A 20,594-nucleotide genomic window follows, 5' to 3' on the forward strand; every position below is an offset into this window, starting at 1 on the left:
AGCATGTGCAAGACACCCTGGCTGTTCCAATATCGACCAGAACAATTTCCCGTCGATTGGTTGAAGGAGGCCTGCACTCCCGGCGTCCGCTCAGAAGACTACCATTGACTCCACAGCATAGACGTGCACGCCTGGCATGGTGCCGGGCTAGAGCGACTTGGATGAGGGAATGGCGGAACGTCGTGTTCTCCGATGATTCACGCTTCTGTTCTGTCAGTGATAGTCACCGCAGACGAGTGTGGCGTCGGCGTGGAGAAAGGTCAAATCCGGCAGTAACTGTGGAGCGCCCTACCGCTAGACAACGCGGCATCATGGTTTGGGGCGCTATTGCGTATGATTCCACGTCACCTCTAGTGCGTATTCAAGGCACGTTAAATGCCCACCGCTACGTGCAGCATGTGCTGCGGCCGGTGGCACTCCCGTACCTTCAGGGGCTGGCCAATGCTCTGTTTCAGCAGGATAATGCCCGCCCACACACTGCTCGCATCTCCCAACAGGCTCTACGAGGTGTACAGATGCTTCCGTGGCCAGCGTACTCTCCGGATCTCTCACCAATCGAACACGTGTGGGATCTCATTGGACGCCGTTTGCAAACTCTGCCCCAGCCTCGTACGGACGACCAACTGTGGCAAATGGTTGACAGAGAATGGAGAACCATCCCTCAGGACACCATCCGCACTCTTATTGACTCTGTACCTCGACGTATTTCTGCGTGCATCGCCGCTCGCGGTGGTCCTACATCCTACTGAGTCGATGCCGTGCGCATTGTGTAACCTGCATATCGGTTTGAAATAAACATCAATTATTCTTCCGTGCCGACTCTGTTTTTTCCCCAACTTTCATCCCTTTCGAACCACTCCTCCTTGGTGTTGCATTTGCTCTGTCAGTCAGTGTACAATACGTTGGTCCCTCTTCTAGGTTCATGATGTAAATTTCAAGTTTGAATTCCTGGACTTAGCAATATCAGACGTGGTCGATATTGGAGTAGGTGGTTACATACTGTTAGCTGGAGGAATAGAGAAAAATAACTGGTCACGACCAGTGGTAATCTCCGGCTCAGGCTGGCTCATCTGCGATACCTTGGCTGAACACTGATCATCCTACCAATGTAGAGTCTGAATAAGGTATACTAGTCGCTTTGCAACAGACCTCATCAAGTCATCAGCCCATATATTCATATATCTCACCAGCGAAGTGATTTGATTGACTAACTTTAGCAGCTCATAAAATGACAAAAGCGCTAAATATCGAATTATACTTTTCAAATAATTTCTTATCACGACCAAAGCTCTTACACTCATATACCCGGTTTCCGACCACCCTGTGTTTCATATTGAAAAACAATGTAACTTTCTCCATTACAATAAGTTCTACCACAGACTGTAGCAAGCGTTGTAGCGTGTGATGATATTATAGTTCCCTCTCTGCAATTCAGCCCCACGAATCCTCAAAATTTTCTGTGCGAATTGCATTTAATAATCTACGGCGCACGAAAATGCTCTGTTCAGCGCTTAATTCAAAAGCCAAGAAACCTACTAAACTGATCAATTACTGTTGTATAAGAAGCAGTCAAGCTATACGGAAGCTTATCGCAGACTAGCTGAGACCATAACGTCACTGGGTGAGCCAAGGCTCGCGCTATATTACCTGAGAGTGAGTGTACTTCTTTCTAGTCCCCAAAACATTGTCAGAGCTGAGAATCAAACCTGGGGCAACTTGGTGCGAAGCTACTGTATTACACTAACCCCCATATCTATCAATCAAGCAATCACGCAATCAGTATTCATCTGCATTTAGGGCAGTCGCCAAGGTGGCAGCCTTTTCTTAAATGGTTGCAAAAAATTTGGAAATTTATTGAACATCTCCCTTGGTAAGTTATTCCAATCCCTAACTCCCCTACCTATAAACGAATAATTGCCCCAATTTGTTCTCTTGAATTCCAACTTTATCTTCATATTGTGATCTTTCCTACTTTTAAAAAAAACCACATAAACTTATTCGTCTGCTAATGTCATTCCACGCCATGTCCGACTCGTTGGCTGAACGGTCAGCGTACTGGCCTTCGGTTCAGAGGGCCCCGGGTTCGATTCCCGGCCGGGTCGGGGATTTTAACCTTAATTGGTTAATTCCAATGGCACGGGGGCTGGGTGTATGTGTTGTCTTCATCATCATTTCATCCTCATCATGACGCGCAGGTCGCCTACGGGAGTCAAATGGAAAGACCTGCACCTGGCGAGCCGAACCCATCCTGGGATATCCCGGCACAAAAAGCCATACGACATTTCATTTCATTCCACGCCATATCTCCACTGACAACTCAGAACATACCACTTAGTCGAGCAGCTCGTAATCTTCCTCCCAAGTCTCCCCAGCCTAAACTTTGCAAGATTTTTGTAACGCTACTCTTTTGTCGTAAATCACCCAGAACAAATCGAGCTGCTTTTCTTTGGATTTTTTCCAGTGCTCGAATCAAATAATCCATGGGAGGGTCTCATACACTGGAACGATACTCCATGGTGATCTACTAAATTTGAGTTTCCAATCAATGCATTTTTTTTAATTCTATTGGTAATGAAAAGTTATAACATGCTAAATGTTGATCACCCTATTTGTTGTGTAAAATTCATGTTTTTTTTCTTTCTTTCTTTTCAGAACGTGGAGGCTTAAAGATCTCTGTTATTCGCTCAGTATTCCAAACTACGAAATACACTACATAGACCAAGTAAGTAATGCACCTTTTCTCGTGTAGATGTTACTCTCGCACGCAGGAATTGTACTGATGATGTCTTTCTTTACAGATATTCGACAATATCGTACCGTGTGCCATTATAACCCCGCTCGATTGCTTCTGGGAAGGATCTAAATTGCTGGGTCCCGACTACAACGTTAACATACCGTAAGTTGAATAGATCGTACTAAGTGAGAGTCGAAAAGTTGGCCATCTTTGGGTTTCACCTCCAATCCTGGCTAAGCTATTTGTAATGTTGTGTAGTACAAATATTTTTCCATTTCTTGAGGATTTATGTTTGGTTCTCTAGAAGATCAACTTCGCGACTCATATTTTCTTTAGAATCGACTAATATAGGAGAGGTTATAGTCATGAGGTTGAAACCTTCCCCCTACCGAGCTCGATAGCTGCAGTCGCTTAAGTGCGGCCAGTATCCAGTATTCGGGAGATAGTAGGTTCGAGCCCCACTGTCGGCAGCCCTGAAAATGGTTTTCCGTGGTTTACCATTTTCACACCAGGCAAATGCTGGGGCTGTACCTTAATTAAGGCCACGGCCGCTTACTTCCCACTCCTAGCCCTTTCCTGTCCCATCGTCGCCTTAAGACCTATCTGTGTCGGTGCGACGTAAAGCAACTAGCTAAAAAAAACCTTCCCCTCACACTATCCGTAGGAGCTATCACATATCTGTGAAAATTCTGCCATTACCTTGAGTCGCTAGGCTTTCCTCACGCAGGCCGCGCCCCTGTCTCCTGGTTCACGTCAATTCACCCTACTCACACTGGAGCAGGTCAGAAAATATGGCCCTAAAGCGCCCAGGGTTTATAGTATTTTTAAGGGGAATCTTCCAGAACTCTTTACTGATAGTCTGGATTCCTGTACACATCCTCAGTTTTAATGGCTAGAGAAAATATTTACAAGTTTCTGATAGATTGATTATGATTGAAGAAGGAACCAGCTGAAGTACTAACAACTTCGATACATAAATAAAACAATCCTCAAAATCTAAGGTTTGCCAACTGCAAAAATAAACGTGCCTTTATGAAATAATTAGAGTTCATTCCCCTAGACGGAGCAATTAAACCGATGATAGAGACAACTAACAGTTGAAGACCAAAGTATTTTGTAGTACCCCCAAGTTTGTTTACATGGATGGCCTTATAGAAGGCCCGCAGTTTAACTAGCCGGAGAAGGTGTACCCCCGTTACAATTATTATTATTATTATTATTATTATTATTATTATTATTATTATTATTATTATTATTATTATTATTTGGCTTCCAGCAACAATCATTTATTATTCCTGGTATAAAATTGCAATATACTCATACTTCGGGGGTACGAAGATAAAACAATTGGATTTTGTGAGCTCGCCAACCAAAACGTTCGAATACCGCTTCAGTAGAGAGTAAAAGAAATGAGGGCAACCTACGAATCCTCTCGGCCGTTATTCTCGGTTATCTAGACCGGGATCGCCAACTCACCGTCAAATAACTCCTGAATTGTAATAACGTAGGTCTAGGTAAAAGGCCCTGACCTGGCTGGGAATCGAACACGTGGCTTCCGGGCAAGAGACAGGCATGCTACAGGGGAAAAAAGTCTCTATAGGCCACTAAAAACAAGGTATTTACAGTTTCGTGAGAAGCAAATGTTTGTACTTCGTGTGCCTGAATTACTCCTAGTAGACTACACAAACGGACTTCTCAAACAAATATTTATGTTTCTGCAGCGGAAAGAGGTCATAAATTAGAGATTGTTACGGGAGTACCGGTACGTGTTTTCTAGCTGTGAGATTCGTGATTGCGATCTGTGTATCACACAAGTAAGGGGTATATTTTACGATCACCTATTACAATAGTTATTTCTAGCTGGTCTGAGTGATATTTTCACCTCGTAATCTGCAGGCCTGCGAGCTGAACAGCGTTCGCTTGGTAGGCCATGGCCCTTCCGAGCTGTTGGGTCATAGGGTTTGGTTTGGTCTTAGCGATATTTTGACCCCACCTGGGTGTACCTGTCTGTCGTATGAGGCGACTAAACGGGGCCCCAAGGGCTCTTAACTTGAGAGTGTGGGGGGTTGGCGACCACGGGGCCCATAACTGAGTCCTGGCATTGCTTCCACATACTTGTGTCAGGCTCCTCACTTTCACGAATCCTGGGTAGATGATGGTTGCCTAGTTGTACTTCCTCATAAAACAATAATCACCACCACCTCCTTATCAGAAATCCGACAGAAAATGTATGTGGTAGTATCCTTGAACTAAACGACCGGTTGTGAGGAAAGTGAGTTCCATTGGATATTACTAATATCATCCACGTATCCCCTGTCTGTCGTATGAGGCGACTAAACGGGGCCCCAAGGGCTCTTAACTTGAGAGTGTGGGGGGTTGGCGACCACGGGGCCCATAACTGAGTCCTGGCATTGCTTCCACATACTTGTGTCAGGCTCCTCACTTTCACGAATCCTATCCGACTCTTGTTCTTTTCCGACCCTGACGGTTTTAGGTCTGCGAATCCTAGAGAGTCTCTCATTTTCATGCCCTTCGTGGCCCTTGTCTTCCTTTGGCCGATTATTTTTGAAGTGTCGGATTCATTCCATTTTCTCTCTCTCTCTCTCTCTGACTGTTATATAGATGATGGTTGCCTAGTTGTACTTCCTCATAAAACAATAATCACCACCACCTCCTTATCAGAAATCCGACAGAAAATGTATGTGGTAGTATCCTTGAACTAAACGACCGGTTGTGAGGAAAGTGAGTTCCATTGGATATTACTAATAATACCCATTATTTGGTTTAAAGTCCCACTAACTGCTTTTAAGGTTTTAGAAGTCACCGAGATGCTGGAATTTTGTGCTGCAGTTCTTTTATATATCGGTAAATTTACTTGGTAACTTATTTGAGCACCTTTAGGCTATATATTACTGGACTGAGCTGGGATCAAACCCGCCACCTTGGATTCAGGAAACGACCTCTCTACCGTATGAGCCATCAAGCGCAGCCCTTTGGAATTGTATTGCACATACAGCTGGTGGTGAATCACAATAGAATAGAATACTCCATTCCCCTAGTTCCGGATCGCCTGGAACTCTCCCATCCCCTAGTTCCGCATCGCCTGGAACTCTCCCATCCCCTAGTTCCCCATCGGCTGGAACTCTCCCATACCCTAGTTCCGGATCGCCTGGAACTCTCCCATCCCCTAGTTCCGGATCGCCTGGAGGTCTCCCATCCCCTAGTTCCGGATCGCCTGGAACTCTCCCGTACCTAGTTCCGGATCGTCTGGAACTCTCCCATCCCCTAGTTCCGGATCGCCTGGAGTTGGAGAGAGAGTAATGATTTATTGCAATTCATTATTCTGATACATGCATAATATCCGTATTACATTTACATTTATCTACTACTACCTTAAACATTCCGCTTACACCTAATTACTATTTCCACCTAATTTCTATTTATTTTTGTCCTAGGCATTAACAGTGTTTTATTGTCTAGGACAACATGTATCTTACCTTTACTATTAAATGGCGCGAGTATTTGTATGTTCTGAGTCCGAACAGATTTCTCCTCAGCTTGCATCATTAACAGTGACAATAACACTACGACCATGTTCTTGGTTTCTTTTCCTACTGCGGTTAGGAGCGCGCAGCTGTGAGCTCGTATCCGGGAGATAGTGGGTTCGAACTCCACTGTCGGCAACTCTGGAGATGGTTTTCCGTGGTTTTCCATTTTCACACCAGGCAAATGCTGTATGTTTCTGCAGCGGAAAGAGGTCGTAAATTGGAGATTGTTACGGGAGTACCGGTACGTGTTTTCTAGCTGTGAGATTCGTGATTGCGATCTGTGTATCACACAAGTAAGGACTGTATTTTACGGCCATCTATTAGAATAGTTATTTCTAGCTGGTCTGAGTGATATACCTTAATTAAGGCCACAGCCGCTTCCTTCCCATTCCTAGACCTTTCCTGTCACATCGTCGCCATAAGACCTATCTGTGTCGGTGCGACGTAAAGCAAATAGCAAAAAAAAAAAAATATTTTCATACTTTTAATTAGTGCTAATCTCTTTTCATTTCCTTCTGCCACATACTTGTTAAAATACAAAAAAACTTTGCTATTCGTCCTGGTGTGGTCCATTATTTGTTTAACAATTTAGCTATTATAATAGAATTCCTTCTCTCTTTCTATTTTAAACTTACATTCACCACCAAAATATTTAATTCCAAGTGCATCAGTTCCCCTACATACTCTCAATAGATGAGCCTCTTCCGTTATTTCTCCACACAGTAAACAATGATTTTTATTATGTTTCCCTCTCAGCCCCTTATTTATATATATCCCCATTAGCCACCACACTGCACCTCTATTTGAGAGTATTTCTTTCCTCATTGACATATTTTGCATAGTTTTACAAAATTCTGATAATTCTTTTAGACTCACATTCGGCCCTAATCATCGGTTTCTCCACGTCCTTCACTCTGATTTTGTTATGAACCTCTTCTTTACTGTGCATCTCTTTATCCCAGTAGTCTCCATTACTATTCTGTCTAGCATACTTTTCACTTTCATTGGTGAATCAGGGAGAAAAAATTGAAGAGAACCGACACTTCGAAAAATGAAGACATAGGTCAAAGAAAGATAAGGGCCACGAAGGGCGTGAAAGTGAAAGACTCCCTAGGCCTCGATACCTAATACCGTCGGGGTCGGAAAAGAACAAGAGTTGATCAAGGGAGGTCGAATAGGATAGATGAAAGTGAGGAGCCTGGCAAAGTATGTGGAAGCAATGTCAATACTGAGGTAAGGGCCAGGTAGTCGCCAACCCACGCTCCAAAGTTCAGAGTTCCTGAAGCCCCTATTTGTCGCCTCCGACAGGCAGGGGATAGCGTGGGTGTTATTCTACCACCCCAACCCTCAGGGGGATATTGCTTATACAGATAGGCCTACCATCCATAACATATTTGACGCATTCAGATCACACTTCCTCATTAGTGTCGTCCTCTTTCAAAAAACATACGTGGATATCTATGTTATAAATACGTGAGCGTTTGTCTTCCTTACTCTGCAAACTTCCTTTTCCAGAATCTGATGTGGCAGTACTGGATCATTAACGCTGCACTTTGATTGCATAATGCCTACGATTCTCTTTTCATATGCACATAGGCCCTCTGTATTCCAGTCGAGTTTTAATTACGAATTTAGTTCCTGAAAATTAACCTAAGTATCACAATGTGCATGGCTCTTTGACTTGGGGTTTGCCAACCCATCTGGTCCGATAGCAATAGCTACGCCTTTCTTTTTTTTTTTTAAATCGTAAACATATTTCTGAATGATGTAATGTTTAAAACACGAACATCAACCAAACCCAAACCCCTGAAGGATGTTGGCCTACCAAGCGACCGCTGCTCAGCCCGAAGGCCTGCAGATTACGAGATGACGTATCTCACAACGCTTATGTGCCTTAATTAAGGCAACGAGTGCCACCTGACCAGCCCTACCCCAAGTATCGTTGAAAACCTACCTGTAAGTGTTAGCGCGATGCTGAAATAGATTTGTGTAACAACCGTTTTAGCAAGTGTCTTTTCCATTTCAGGGTTGTGGGAACAGGAGTTCGGTGGACGAACCTTAACCCACAAAAAATGGTTGAAGAAATGAGGACTTTCGATTTCATGTTTCCTTTCGATACGCTAGAGGAGTACATGAAAAGGGTAAGTGTATACTAATTTTATTGAATATTTCGTTTACTGTTTTATTGATATTTACAGACATCAATAAAATCCAACTGAGTGATATGCTGAATTCTTTGGAGATTTAAAATACCTACTCTTTCTCATCCTTATTTTCGAAATAATCTCATTTTTGCTAGAATTGGGCTTGCTAAACATCGGTACAAGTAGAAGCTGAGTTGTTATTTGAGGATTAGTCGCCAGGACCTTCGGTAGCCTTCTCTTATTAACGTACTGTACGTTTAAAACCTACACGACTGCAACTCAGAGGCCCAAAGTACATAGAAAATTCATTTTTAATGCTTTTTATCGGTAGCCTTATCTTATTTACCTGCGTTTAAAACCTACACAACTGCAACTCAGTAGCCCAAGGTACATAGACAGTTCAGTTATAATTATTTTTAAAGTTCATGTCTTCTATTAAGCCGGACTGAGTAGTTCCTTGTGAGCCCAGTTTGGGCAGGTTCGATCGTGCCTCAGTCCGGTGGTATTTAAAAGTGCTCTGATACGTCAGCCTCGTGTCGGTACATTTACTAGCTTGTAAAAGAACTCCTGTAGGACAACCTTCCAGCACTTCGGCTTCTCCGAAAACCGTAAAAGTAGTTAGTGGGACGTAAAACCAATACCATTATTAACATATGGTAATGTCCGAAATTCCTCTGTAAATCTTACGGAATGTTGATGAAGGACAGGATTATCAACTAAAAAAAATATAAGTAAAAGTAAACTCGAGTCCTCAACCCGAGGTGGTGCAGCTCTTTTCAGGAACACCCCCAATGGAGGTGAGCTGCACGTACCATTTCAACCACATACCAGCCCTCCTGCCATTCTTAAATATCTGGCAGTACCGGGAATCGAACCCGGGCCCCCGTGGACGGCAGCTAATAACACTACCCGTTACGCTACGGAGGCGGACACTGAAAAGTTATCAAATACACAATACATAGAATCAATTTAAAATATTTCAAGCACATTCTTAAAAATATAATCTATAACCGTTTCAAAAAGTGTTTGTCTGAGAAGTATTAAGATACCGTATAACAACTTGAAATAATGCATAACTCTGTCCGGATGCTAAATAAAGATGAGAAGAACAGGATTGGGTATTGAACCAAGGCCTTCGATCTATTGGTTAGGAGTTAAGTACTACCACCTCCTTCATCTTGTTGCTGGAATTCATTAGAAATATTTATCCACCATTATAATTGATACTGGAACCAACTTCGGTAAAGTTTAAATGTCTCCAGTAACTTAACGACCTAATCGCTGAACGAGTTGAAGTTACAATTTATCTTACTGTTAGGCTCAATTGCCTATATTTACAATCAGTTGTGAATGCTATTAACGAATGTTTACGATGCTCTATCATTTAAAAGGATATGTTTTTCAATTACAATGGCAATAAGTTTCGGTCTGCGGTGGGCGGATGTGTTTGCGCGGGCTAGTACAGGCCCTATAGAGTTGTCAGCCACAGCTGGACCACCCAAGCGGGCCGCCCCAACACATAAATAACACTCACTCCACCTTGAGACTAGCCGCTTGCTTAGCTCTGCAGGGTAGTCTTCCTCATAGTCCTCTTCATTAATTTGAGGCAACCTGCCAAAGACCGAATATAAATCTATCCCTCTTATGTTTTCATGGCTATTCAGCTGGTTAGTACAATGATAATGATATTTTAGGCTGGGCAAGCTATTACGATGGTGACTCATACTTAGGCTTGAGATCTGTGAACATTACCTCGGTGAACTAGGAAGAGTAGAAACAACTGGTAGGGAATCTGCCACCTGGGCGACAGCACTAAATGCAGATCAGAATTGATTGATTGATTGATTGATTGATTGATTGATTGATTGATTGATTGATTGATTGATTGATTGATTGATTGATTGATTGATTGATTGATTGATTTTCATTCATTGAAGTGATGTCACCCTCTCATGATTTACCGATATTTTAGATCAGGGATCACCAAAATACGGCCCGCGAAGGAGTTTAATGAGGCCCCGGTGACCTTAACACACATACCAAAGGTTTTAGACAGGAAGGCTGGTTGGATCCCCAACAGTTCTACCATCAGTTGTTATGTAAAGCCCATACTAAGGCCCACGAAGGTTAGAGTCTGACATTTAACGCCACCGGCGCAAGAAAGTTGACTAACGCTGCTCGAAAAGGGTCTGTTGCTATGGCAACGATAACAGCAATGCCACATTTAAGAAAGCTGTCGCCACGTGGGTTGGCGTGCTCTCAGTCACTCTTATGATATTATTCGGACTGATACTATGTTAGTTGTTGTTGCTTTATGTATTTTCGTGTTTGTTTTCTGAATATTATTTTCGTTGTTAGCTTCTTTTTCGTCCGCCTCTGTGGTGTAGTGGTTAGTGTGATTAACTGCCACCCCCGGAAGCCCGGGTTCGATTCCCGGCTCTGCCACGAAATTTGAAAAGTGGCACGAGGGCTGGAACGGGGTCAGCTGAGTAGAAGTGGGTTCGATTCCCACCTCAGCCATCCTGGAAGTGGTTTTCCGTGGTTTCCCACTTCTCCTCCAGGCAAATGCCGGGACGTACCTAACTTAAGGCCACGGACGCTTCCTGCCCTTGTTCAGCATAGCAGGTGAAACCGCCTGGGCGAGGTACTGGTCATTCTCCCCAGTTGTATCCCCGACCCAATGTCTGAAGCTCCAGGACACTGCCCTTGAGGCGGTAGAGGTGGGATCCCTCGCTGAGTACGAGGGAAAAACCTACCCTGGAGGGTAAACAGATTAAGAAAGATTCTTTTTCTTGTAAATTAATCAGTGGCTACTTGTACAGTTCTATTCTGTATTTAAAATGTGCATCTGTTGAGGTTATCGTCAGAAAATAGGCACGAGCTTAAGAACGGGTCAAAGTTTATTGAATTGCATTAGGCCTACATGTTTTATTAAACATTCAGCCTGTATGAAAGGGTGATATGCAGTAGATGGAGGTAACTATGACAACGCAGCGTACTTCGTAGTTACTACTTTCGCCGCTCAAATGTCAGACTCCAACTCTCGTGGGCCCAACTATCGGCGTCGCTGAAGATAGAAAAATGAGAAGTGAAGTAGTTTCCAGTTACTTTCCTCACTGAACCAGAAGGTGTTGTTACATATTAGTTTGCCAAGCCCACTGAAATGCACACACCCACCCACTGATCCTATGAGCAACACTTTCACACCATCCATCACAGGGATTGGCTGCATAAAGACTAGTGTTACCTACATTGTTCATACCTCGGTCACTTTCATATTATCATAGCCAAGGGTGAGACTGAAACAGATGAATGAAAGTAACAAACTTGAGCCAGCTCACATCGGGAAGCATAACAAACACTGTATCAACCAAAAATGGATCTTGGTAGTGCTGTTTTTTGAAATTAAAAAGAAAATATCTAACAAGGTGAGCGTAAGTACCAAAACGGACGTTTCTTTGGCATTTTTAAGCGAATACTTAACATCCGAGGATAAGACCATCGTCCCTAAAACACCTTATGAAATAGTAGCCGTAAACAGTTTTCCTGCTCCTCATGAACTATCTCAGGATAGCTGTTGTCAGCGCTGGGTTTCAAACTTAAGATATCTGAAGTATAGCTTTCCAGTTCTTAGCAGGAAAACGCACCCGGTTACTGCGTTAAGTACAGTATTCTGTTAAGATTGAGCTATCCCATAATACCATTAGGAAGAAAACCTGGAATAGATTATGCCACACAAGATCCCAAAGAGCTTTATGGTCAATGTACCGCACCACATTTTATTTTATTCATATAAGCAAGGAAAGTATCCTTTCAAACACATGATTGACATACATATTTGATTAGCACAGAAGTCAGTACTCTAAGAAATTACATTTATTGAATAATGCAGGAATACTTTATTCCAAACCATTGGAGACCCGTACAACAGTTAACATATTTCACACCCCTTTACACATTAATACATCCTCTTTGATGGCGTCCTGAAAGAAGAACCTACATGCGACTGAACGTTGGTATCCCAGAAGAAGAGCTTACAGTTAGCTGAAAGCCATTAAGCTTTAAAAGAATGAGTGAACATTAAAAAAAAGAACTCTTTTTAAAATCCACCCCTATATGGTATACCACTTAGGAGTTTATGCGATTACCGTACTAGGAACAAGACAAGGATGCCACCCACTGTTTAAATCATCTTTGGGTCCCCTGGTGCTGTCATTGAAGATAGCCTATGTTTCTTGTCTGTCAGCTGGGCTATTCCATCGGCATGATTCTCAAAGCGAGCACTTTTCAGTTAAAGAAAGCAGATGTAGAAGACGAGTTCCCAAAGAAGTTTGTGAAATGCGGTCTCAGATCAAAAGGTAATGTTACTTTATGGAATGTTATGCATTCTCTAACATTATTTCCACTGTACTGATTTCTGGATACACTCATTTTTATTTCGATTTATCGAAGTCTTTAGTTCCTCTGTGGGTGGAGTCAAAGGATGCATTATATGTATCCTCTGCATGTCGTAAGAAGCTACTAAGAGGGAATCTGTACTCACACTCTTGTCTTGTAAGCCCAAAAACATATCCATGATTCGATGCTTTTCCGTGTAGCGGAAAAAACGTACGAATGCGAATTGTGTTCGTATTTCACTGGTTTTCAATAATGTATTAAAGAAAAGAAACATTTATATCCTTACTTTTATTCCGTATTCATTCGTATGCAAATTGTATTTGGTACCTTGTGATGAAGCCGCCTCTATATTGTAGTGGTTAGTGTGATTAGCTGCCACCCCCGCAAGTCCGGGTTCGATTCCCAGCTTTGCCACGAAATTTGAAAAGTGGCGTGAGGGCTGGAACGGGACTCAGCCTCGTGAGGTCAGCTGAGTAGATGGGGGTTCGATTCCCACCTCAGCCATCCTCGAAGTGGTTTTCCGTGATTTCCCACTCCTGCAGGCAAATGCCGGGATGGTACCTAACTTAATGCCACGGCCGCTTCCTTCCCTCTTCCTTGTCTATCCCTTACAATCTTCCCATCCTCCACAAAGCCCCTGTTCAACATAGCAGGTGAGGCCGCCTGGGATCCCATCTCTACCACCTCAAGTGTAATGTCCTGGAGCGTGAGGCTTGAGGTCGGGGATACAACTGTGGAAGAGGACCACTACCTCACCCAGACGGCCTTACCTGCTATGCTGAACACGGGTCTTGTTGGGGGATGGGAAGATCGGAAGGAATAAACAAGGAAGAGAGAAGGAAACGGCCGTGGCTTTAAGTTAGGTACCACCCCAGCATTTGACTGGAAGAGAAGAGGGAAATCACGGAAAACCACTTCGGGAATGGCTGAGGAGGGAATTGAAACCCCCCCCCCCCCCCATATTCAGTTGACCTCCAGAGACTGAGTGGACCCCGTTCCAGCTCCCATACCACTTTTCAAATTTCGTGGCAGAACCGCGAATCGAACCCGGGCGTTCGGAGGTGGCAGCTAATCGCACTAACCACTACACCACAGAGGCGGAGTACATTATTATTAAGTATTTAATTTAGTCACCCCATACAAGTTCTTCAGGGTTACGCATATACCCTGCCTGGTATTCCATATATCCTCTAGAGCTTGGCATGTGGAAGCTTAACTGCATTCTATTCATTGTTCTCTTCCTTCCTTCCTTTCTGCCAAGTTGGGTCTTATTCGCACGGTTTGTAAAGTCACTCTGACATATATATTAGCATGTTATATGCATGTTGTGTTCCAGGCGGGTATCAGCAGCGGGTACCAGGAGAAGCCTTGCTTGGATCCCAGCGACAGCGAGTGCCCGCTCACGGCTCCTAACAAGAAGACGGGACAGGTGAGGGGACTGTTCCTTTCTTTTCTTGTTCATAGCTTAAGTAAAGAGAGTCTGTGAGACCACTGTCCATAAAGTTTAAAGTATTTTTACAACAGCTTTATTTATGTCATAATACGGAATATTCAGAATGTTCATTCTACCTGCTCTGGCTTTTAGTGGCCTTTTGTGATAAATCGTTAGCATTATAAATTATTTGCTATGCATAATATGGTTTCGATGTATTTTAAGTACTGATAATAATAAACTAGAGAAACTTTTAATTTGTAACTTTCCTTTGCAAGAGTCCATCACATTCGGCATAAAATAATACAACGATCCTTTCAAATCCATCTCTCAACTCTCTTCGACTATATTAACAAGAGGCATGAGCTTGATAAATCAAGTAAAGGTACATTCCATGTCAGGATAAATATAAATTTAAAAACAGTTTATAGAAAGTGGTCTGCCGCCACCTTAAAGCGACCTATGCACATAAGATCAAGAGTTTACGAACCAAGATCCCTTGTGTATGTTGTCTCACGAACCATGTTCGATTTTTGTTGAGTTGGAAAAAACTGTTCGTGGAGTGGCCGGCGTTGAACCGTGTTCGCGTATATGTAGCGGGCGGGGCGAACATATGTACACTACTGTGTGTATGTGAAAATAGGAAGAAAATAAACGGGTATTGTATTTATCTTGGCAAAGTTCGGGGCATATTAGTTATACTTGACCAGTTTAATCTAATGTACTCACGTGTTAATAATAATAATAATAATCGTGTATGATGAAGAAGAACACATCACAATACTTACTTTTAGATACTCGTCTGTGAGGACCTAGAAGATAACTTTGTGACTTCCTGGGATTATCTTTTCCAGAGATTGAGGAGAAATTGCCGCTGAAAACTTTGAATCTGCCATACTCCTTTCGTAGTCAAGTAGGTCTATTGAAGTGTAGCTACGAGCCGTGCTTGTGCAGTGATTATTTTCTTATATGGGTATCTAGGTTTGTGATCAATGATCCAACCACTTTAAACAAATGTTCATGTCTGGCATTCGCAGAAAATTTCGAAAGCATTTTTCATTTGTATCTCCGACCATGTTTAAAAGATTCATGTCAGACCACTTGTCTCCTTCCCGTAACCGGTCCATACTCCACGTACTCTGGTCTTTCCCTATTCTTCCTAAAAACAACTCTACTAAGTACAACAGCAGCAGCAACTTTCGAAACGCTCATTTCCACGACTTCAAGCTGGACGTACGTGTGTTTAGGCTACATGGCTAAATGGTTAGCCTGCTGGCCTTTGGTCACAGGGATCCCGGGCTCGATTCCTGGCAGGATCGAGAATTTTAACCATCATTGGTTAATTCCGCTGGCACGGGGGCTGGGTGTATGTGTCGTCTTCATCATCATTTCATCCTCATCACGACGCGCGGGTCGCCTACGGGCGTCGAATCGAAAGACCTGCACCTAGCTAGCCGAATATGTCTTCGGACACTCCCGGCACTAAAAGCCATACGCTATTTCATTTCACCCAACTTTATGAACCAATTTCGCCGAACCAGGTTTTTACACTTTAAGAATAAAATATATTGGCATAATATTCTTGAAGGACCAGTAATCGTTCATGTTTATAAACAAACAGAGTTGTTTGATTCAACCAATGACTGGAAGTTTGTATCCAGTTCCTCTATATGAAAATCCTTTGCATAATTAACTATTTATTTTCGTAATAAAATATGAGCTTCACTATAGACACTGAATTAATTTACTGCTTTCACAGAGCAAAATAATTGTAAAAGTTCACCGGTATGGTTTAGTTTAAGTATTCTGATCTATGGTAGAGATTTTTATTTTCGACGTAAGGTGCTGTATTAGAATTCTTACGTCGGCGATAGAAGTGACACTATGTGTGCTCTCTGATGTCACAATCGCTGAATACTGCAAGAAACGCTGAATGCGCCAACTCTTGTTAGGAATGAAATCGTGTAGGCTTTGTCAGCTTCATTCTGAATAAACGTTTCTCTGTAATCGGTTTTTCTCCGGCGTGTCAAGTCTTTCTGTGAATATTTCGCGGTGCAGCAGCATGACATCTCTTTTGAAGTGAGAATGGTCGCCGATCATGACATCTGCGTGTGGCTGTCTCGGTGACAAGGCAGGGCTCAGGACAATAGCCCCTTCTGATGCTAGGGGGAACCAGCAGTATAATGTCTTCATCCCCTCTCCCTAGACACAGCTGGGGTTCTGCCAAGCTGTACCTTCTAAAGAGTGGAAACGGCAACTAAAGATATTAGAGTCTTCGTCGGAATTGCCGCCATAAATCTAAAAGCCAGTGTTGTTTCTTGACGTGAAGTCAGGCCACCCGTTTACTGCACGCCTCAGTGGATATGCTTTCTGCCTCCACATTCTCGCAAACTCGCCAAGGTGCGAGAATAAGCTGTCTCGAGGTCTGGTCTGAATCGTTTTTTGAACTTCACACAACAAAATGAAACATGATCCGCATTTCTGCTGTAGATTTCTTATCCAGCTCACATCCCAAGTGTGATTAAAGAATTGGAAGATTTTATAAATCAATTGTATACGCTGAGAACAAGAAGCTGTGAGTTTACAACAGTAAATGTTTATTACTCATAAAACAGTGATGATCACGATAATAATATTCCGGTCTTTCGGTTCTTAACAATATATATACTAACAGTTTCTGCTAATTGAACTTAGTAAATGAAATGAAATGGCGTATGGCTTTTAGTGCCGGGAGTCTCCGAAGACATGTTCGGCTCGCCAGGCGCAAGTCTTTCGAGTTGACGCCCGTAGGCGACCTGCGCGTCGTGATGAGGATGAAATGATGATGAAGACAACACATACACCCAGCCTCCGTGCCATTGGAATTAACCAATTAAGGTTAAAATCCCCGACCCGGCCGGGAATCGAACCCGGGACCCTCTGAACCGAAGGCCAGTATGCTGACCGTTCAGCCAACGAGTCGGACATTGAACTTAGTAAGAAACGATGTTAGATGTAGTAGTTCTACCACGTCGGATATAATACAATTGGCTTTACGTCGCACCGACACTGATAGGTTTCATGGCGACGATGGGACAGGAAAGGGCTAGGAGTGGGAAGAAAGCGGCCGTGGCCTTAATTAAGGCACAACCCCAGCGTTTGCCTGGGGTGAAAATGGGGAAGCCACGGAAAAACATCCTCAGGGCTGCCGACAGTTAAGTTCAGATCCACTATCTCTCGAAACGTCAGAGATCAAATCCCCGGGAGTTATTATTATTATTATTATTATTATTATTATTGGCCAGCCCTCTGATATAGGCGTAGCGTGTCTGCCTTTTATCTGGAGGCTCTGGGTTCGATTCCCGGCCTGTCCAAGGATTTTAACCCCCTGCGGATGGGGGACGCACATGTAGAATACACCCGCGGTATTCCCTGCCTGTCGTAAGAGGCGACTACAAGGGGCGACAGGGATGATTGAATTAGAACCATGAAACTACTCTTGATTCGTATCATAATGCGGGGAACACCATGGGTTGCCTGTACTTGCGAGTAGTACCACTAAATTGGTACGAAATAGGTTTGTGATTAGTAGCAGTAAAGAGGGCTGTCTGATGAGATAGGTAGCGGTCGCAGTCGCGGAAGACAAGAGATAGGGCCGAGGATGTCGTGGTGCGGACTACATAACATTCCAGTATGGTATCTGAAGACCATTTGTCTGGGCAGCAGTCCTTTACTCCCAGTGTCATGCTGTCAATAAATTCAATTTCTATCCTCCTCTCTTTCTCCTTATAAATGAAATTCGTATTTTATTTCAAGCAATAAAAGAAAGTTCAAAAGAATTTTTTACTGATTTAAACTGTAATATTATACATTTAGTGTTGCATTATAATTGCTCCTGTTTCCGGACAAAATTTTATGAATGCTGTAGTAGAAAATTTTACATTGATGAAATGGAAACATAGGCCTATATTGTACTTTATTGTGTTTCATACTACCGGTATGTCAAACTTGATATGTTTATTTTCTTCAAAATAATAAGGAAAGTGGAATATTATCCGCACTTCCATCCTCCCTCCCCCCCCCCCCCCCCCCCATGGCGCAGCGAGGTTTCGTGTGGTCGGCATGATGAATCCTCTCGGCCATTATTCTTGGCTTCCTAGAAGGGGGCCGCCATCTCACCGTCAGATAGCTCCTCAATTGTAATCACGTGGGCTGAGTGGACATCGAACCAGCCCTCAGATCCAGGTAAAGATCCCGCGGTCTCCGGGTAAAAGGCACGCATGCTACCCCTACACTGCGGGGGCTGGCGGAACATTATACAATACTGTATTTATTTACGGCATTCAACTTCTATCAGCCCAAAAGCGTATCATTAGAAACCTTTTTCAGTGCATGCAAAACAAGTACTTAGATACTTACTAGATGGCTACACTACATCACATGGACAAATCATTACATCTATCAATTGATTTATGAATGTTATAAATTCTTGCAGGAATGTTTGAATGGTGGGTCTGAACTGAGCATAATTTTGTAGATGATGTGGACAAATTAATTAGATCGTCTGTTAAAGAAACTAAAGCTTATCACATAACTATCCCAATGACATGCTGTATGCACCCAGAAATGGAAGGAGATTAGGCATCATTAGAGCTCTCTGCAAACTTAATGTACATACTTTCTATGAACCAGGAAGCTTCTAAGCCAACTGGGTTTATGTGACCAGCAATACAAGAGCATTTTAAGAGGAATCTTGAATAATTATGTTCATATAATGAATGGAATGGCATATGGCTTTTAGTGCCGGGAGTGTCCGAAGGCAAGTTCGGATCGCCAGATGAAGGTATTTTGATTTGACTCCCAAAAGCGACCTGCGCGTCATGACGAGGATGAAATTATGATGAAGACGACACATACACCCAGCCCCCATGCCAGCGAAATTAACCAATTAAGGTTAAAATTCCCGACCCTGTGACCAAAGGCCAGCACGCTAACCATTTAGCCATGGAGCCGGACTCATATATTGAACAACCAATTATATTACAACAAATAAATTATTTCCTTATGTGTTATGTATTAAGATAAAAACTGTTTAAAAATTATCATCATCATCATCATCATCTGTTTACCCTCCAGGTTCGGCTTTTTCCCTCGGACTCAGTGAGGGATCCCACCTCTATCGCCTCAAGGGCAGTATCCTGGAGCTTCAGACTCTTGGTCGGGGGATACAACTGGGGAGAATGACCAGTACCTCGCCCAGGCGGCCTCACCTGCTATGCTAAACAGGGGCCTTGTGGAGGGATGGGAAGATTGGAAGGGATAGGCAAGGAAGAGGGAAGGAAGCGGCCGTGGCCTTAAGTTAGGTACCATCCCGGCATTCACCTGGAGGAGAAGTGGGAAACCACGGAAAACCACTTCGAGGATGGCTGAGGTGGGAATCGAACCCACCTCTACTCAGTTGACCTCCCGAGGCTGAGTGGACCCCGTTCCAGCCCTCGTACCACTTTTCAAATTTCGTGGCAGAGCCGGGAATCGAACCCGGACCTCCGGGGGTGGCAGCTAATCATGCTAACCACTACACCACAGAGGCGGACTTTTAAAATTATACATTTTTTATTTTGTTTTGTCATCCTGGATCTCCATGGTTACCTTATATGTAAGGCAGACACTGTTCTTTCTCAGATGAATAAAAAGTCGTCTTAATATTATTTAAGTAAAATTAAATTTAACATAATGCCAAATAAGATAAGAGTTTCAATTATTAGTTTTAAAAACATCTTAACTCATATGCTGAACCTCACTTCGGCACTTTTAACATAAATAACAATTGTAATATACTTTTCTCTCATTAAATCATTACATACAAGTAACATCATTATATGGCTATAAAAATTTTACATGCCTATACAGTCAAAAATATCATAAATCACACACTACCCTGGCCGAATCTACCCCTAATTAACTGTATGTGGTGGTCTTGAAAAATTATGCTGTAATTTAAGATGAATTTTCCCCCCATTCTGTCACCAGTGCGTGCAACATCATCCAAAACATTTATAGGGATGCTAACACTTCATTTTTAGATTGCCCTTATGAGTCACTGCCCCTCCAAAGAACCAGTGTGATCCAGTATCCTTTTATTTTCAAATAGTGCATATATTTAATTATTTTGCCAATGTTTTAATTATGATAACATTGCTACAGGTCCCTGACATTGGTGCAGAGCTCACTGGTGGTTGTTATGGCTTTGCTGCAAAATATATGCACTGGCCAGAAGATCTTGTGGTGGGCGGAACCACCAAGAACAAAACCGGACACATCCAGAGGTACGAGAGCAAAATGGCATAATCGTGAAAAAT

General features: G+C 42.9%; 1 protein-coding gene across 1 annotated transcript in view; it reads left to right on the plus strand.

The window, feature by feature from the left end:
• ptc (protein patched) overlaps nt 1-20,594 on the plus strand; it is a 171,429-nt gene that overhangs the window by 129,359 nt on the left and 21,476 nt on the right. The window contains exons 4-8 of the mRNA XM_067146079.2: nt 2,653-2,722; nt 2,799-2,896; nt 8,309-8,423; nt 14,161-14,253; nt 20,440-20,561. Coding sequence (XP_067002180.1) covers nt 2,653-2,722; nt 2,799-2,896; nt 8,309-8,423; nt 14,161-14,253; nt 20,440-20,561 — 498 coding nt within the window. The remainder of the gene's footprint in view (nt 1-2,652; nt 2,723-2,798; nt 2,897-8,308; nt 8,424-14,160; nt 14,254-20,439; nt 20,562-20,594) is intronic.

Source organism: Anabrus simplex, chromosome 4, assembly GCF_040414725.1.
Source record: "Anabrus simplex isolate iqAnaSimp1 chromosome 4, ASM4041472v1, whole genome shotgun sequence".
NCBI lineage: Eukaryota > Metazoa > Arthropoda > Insecta > Orthoptera > Tettigoniidae > Anabrus > Anabrus simplex.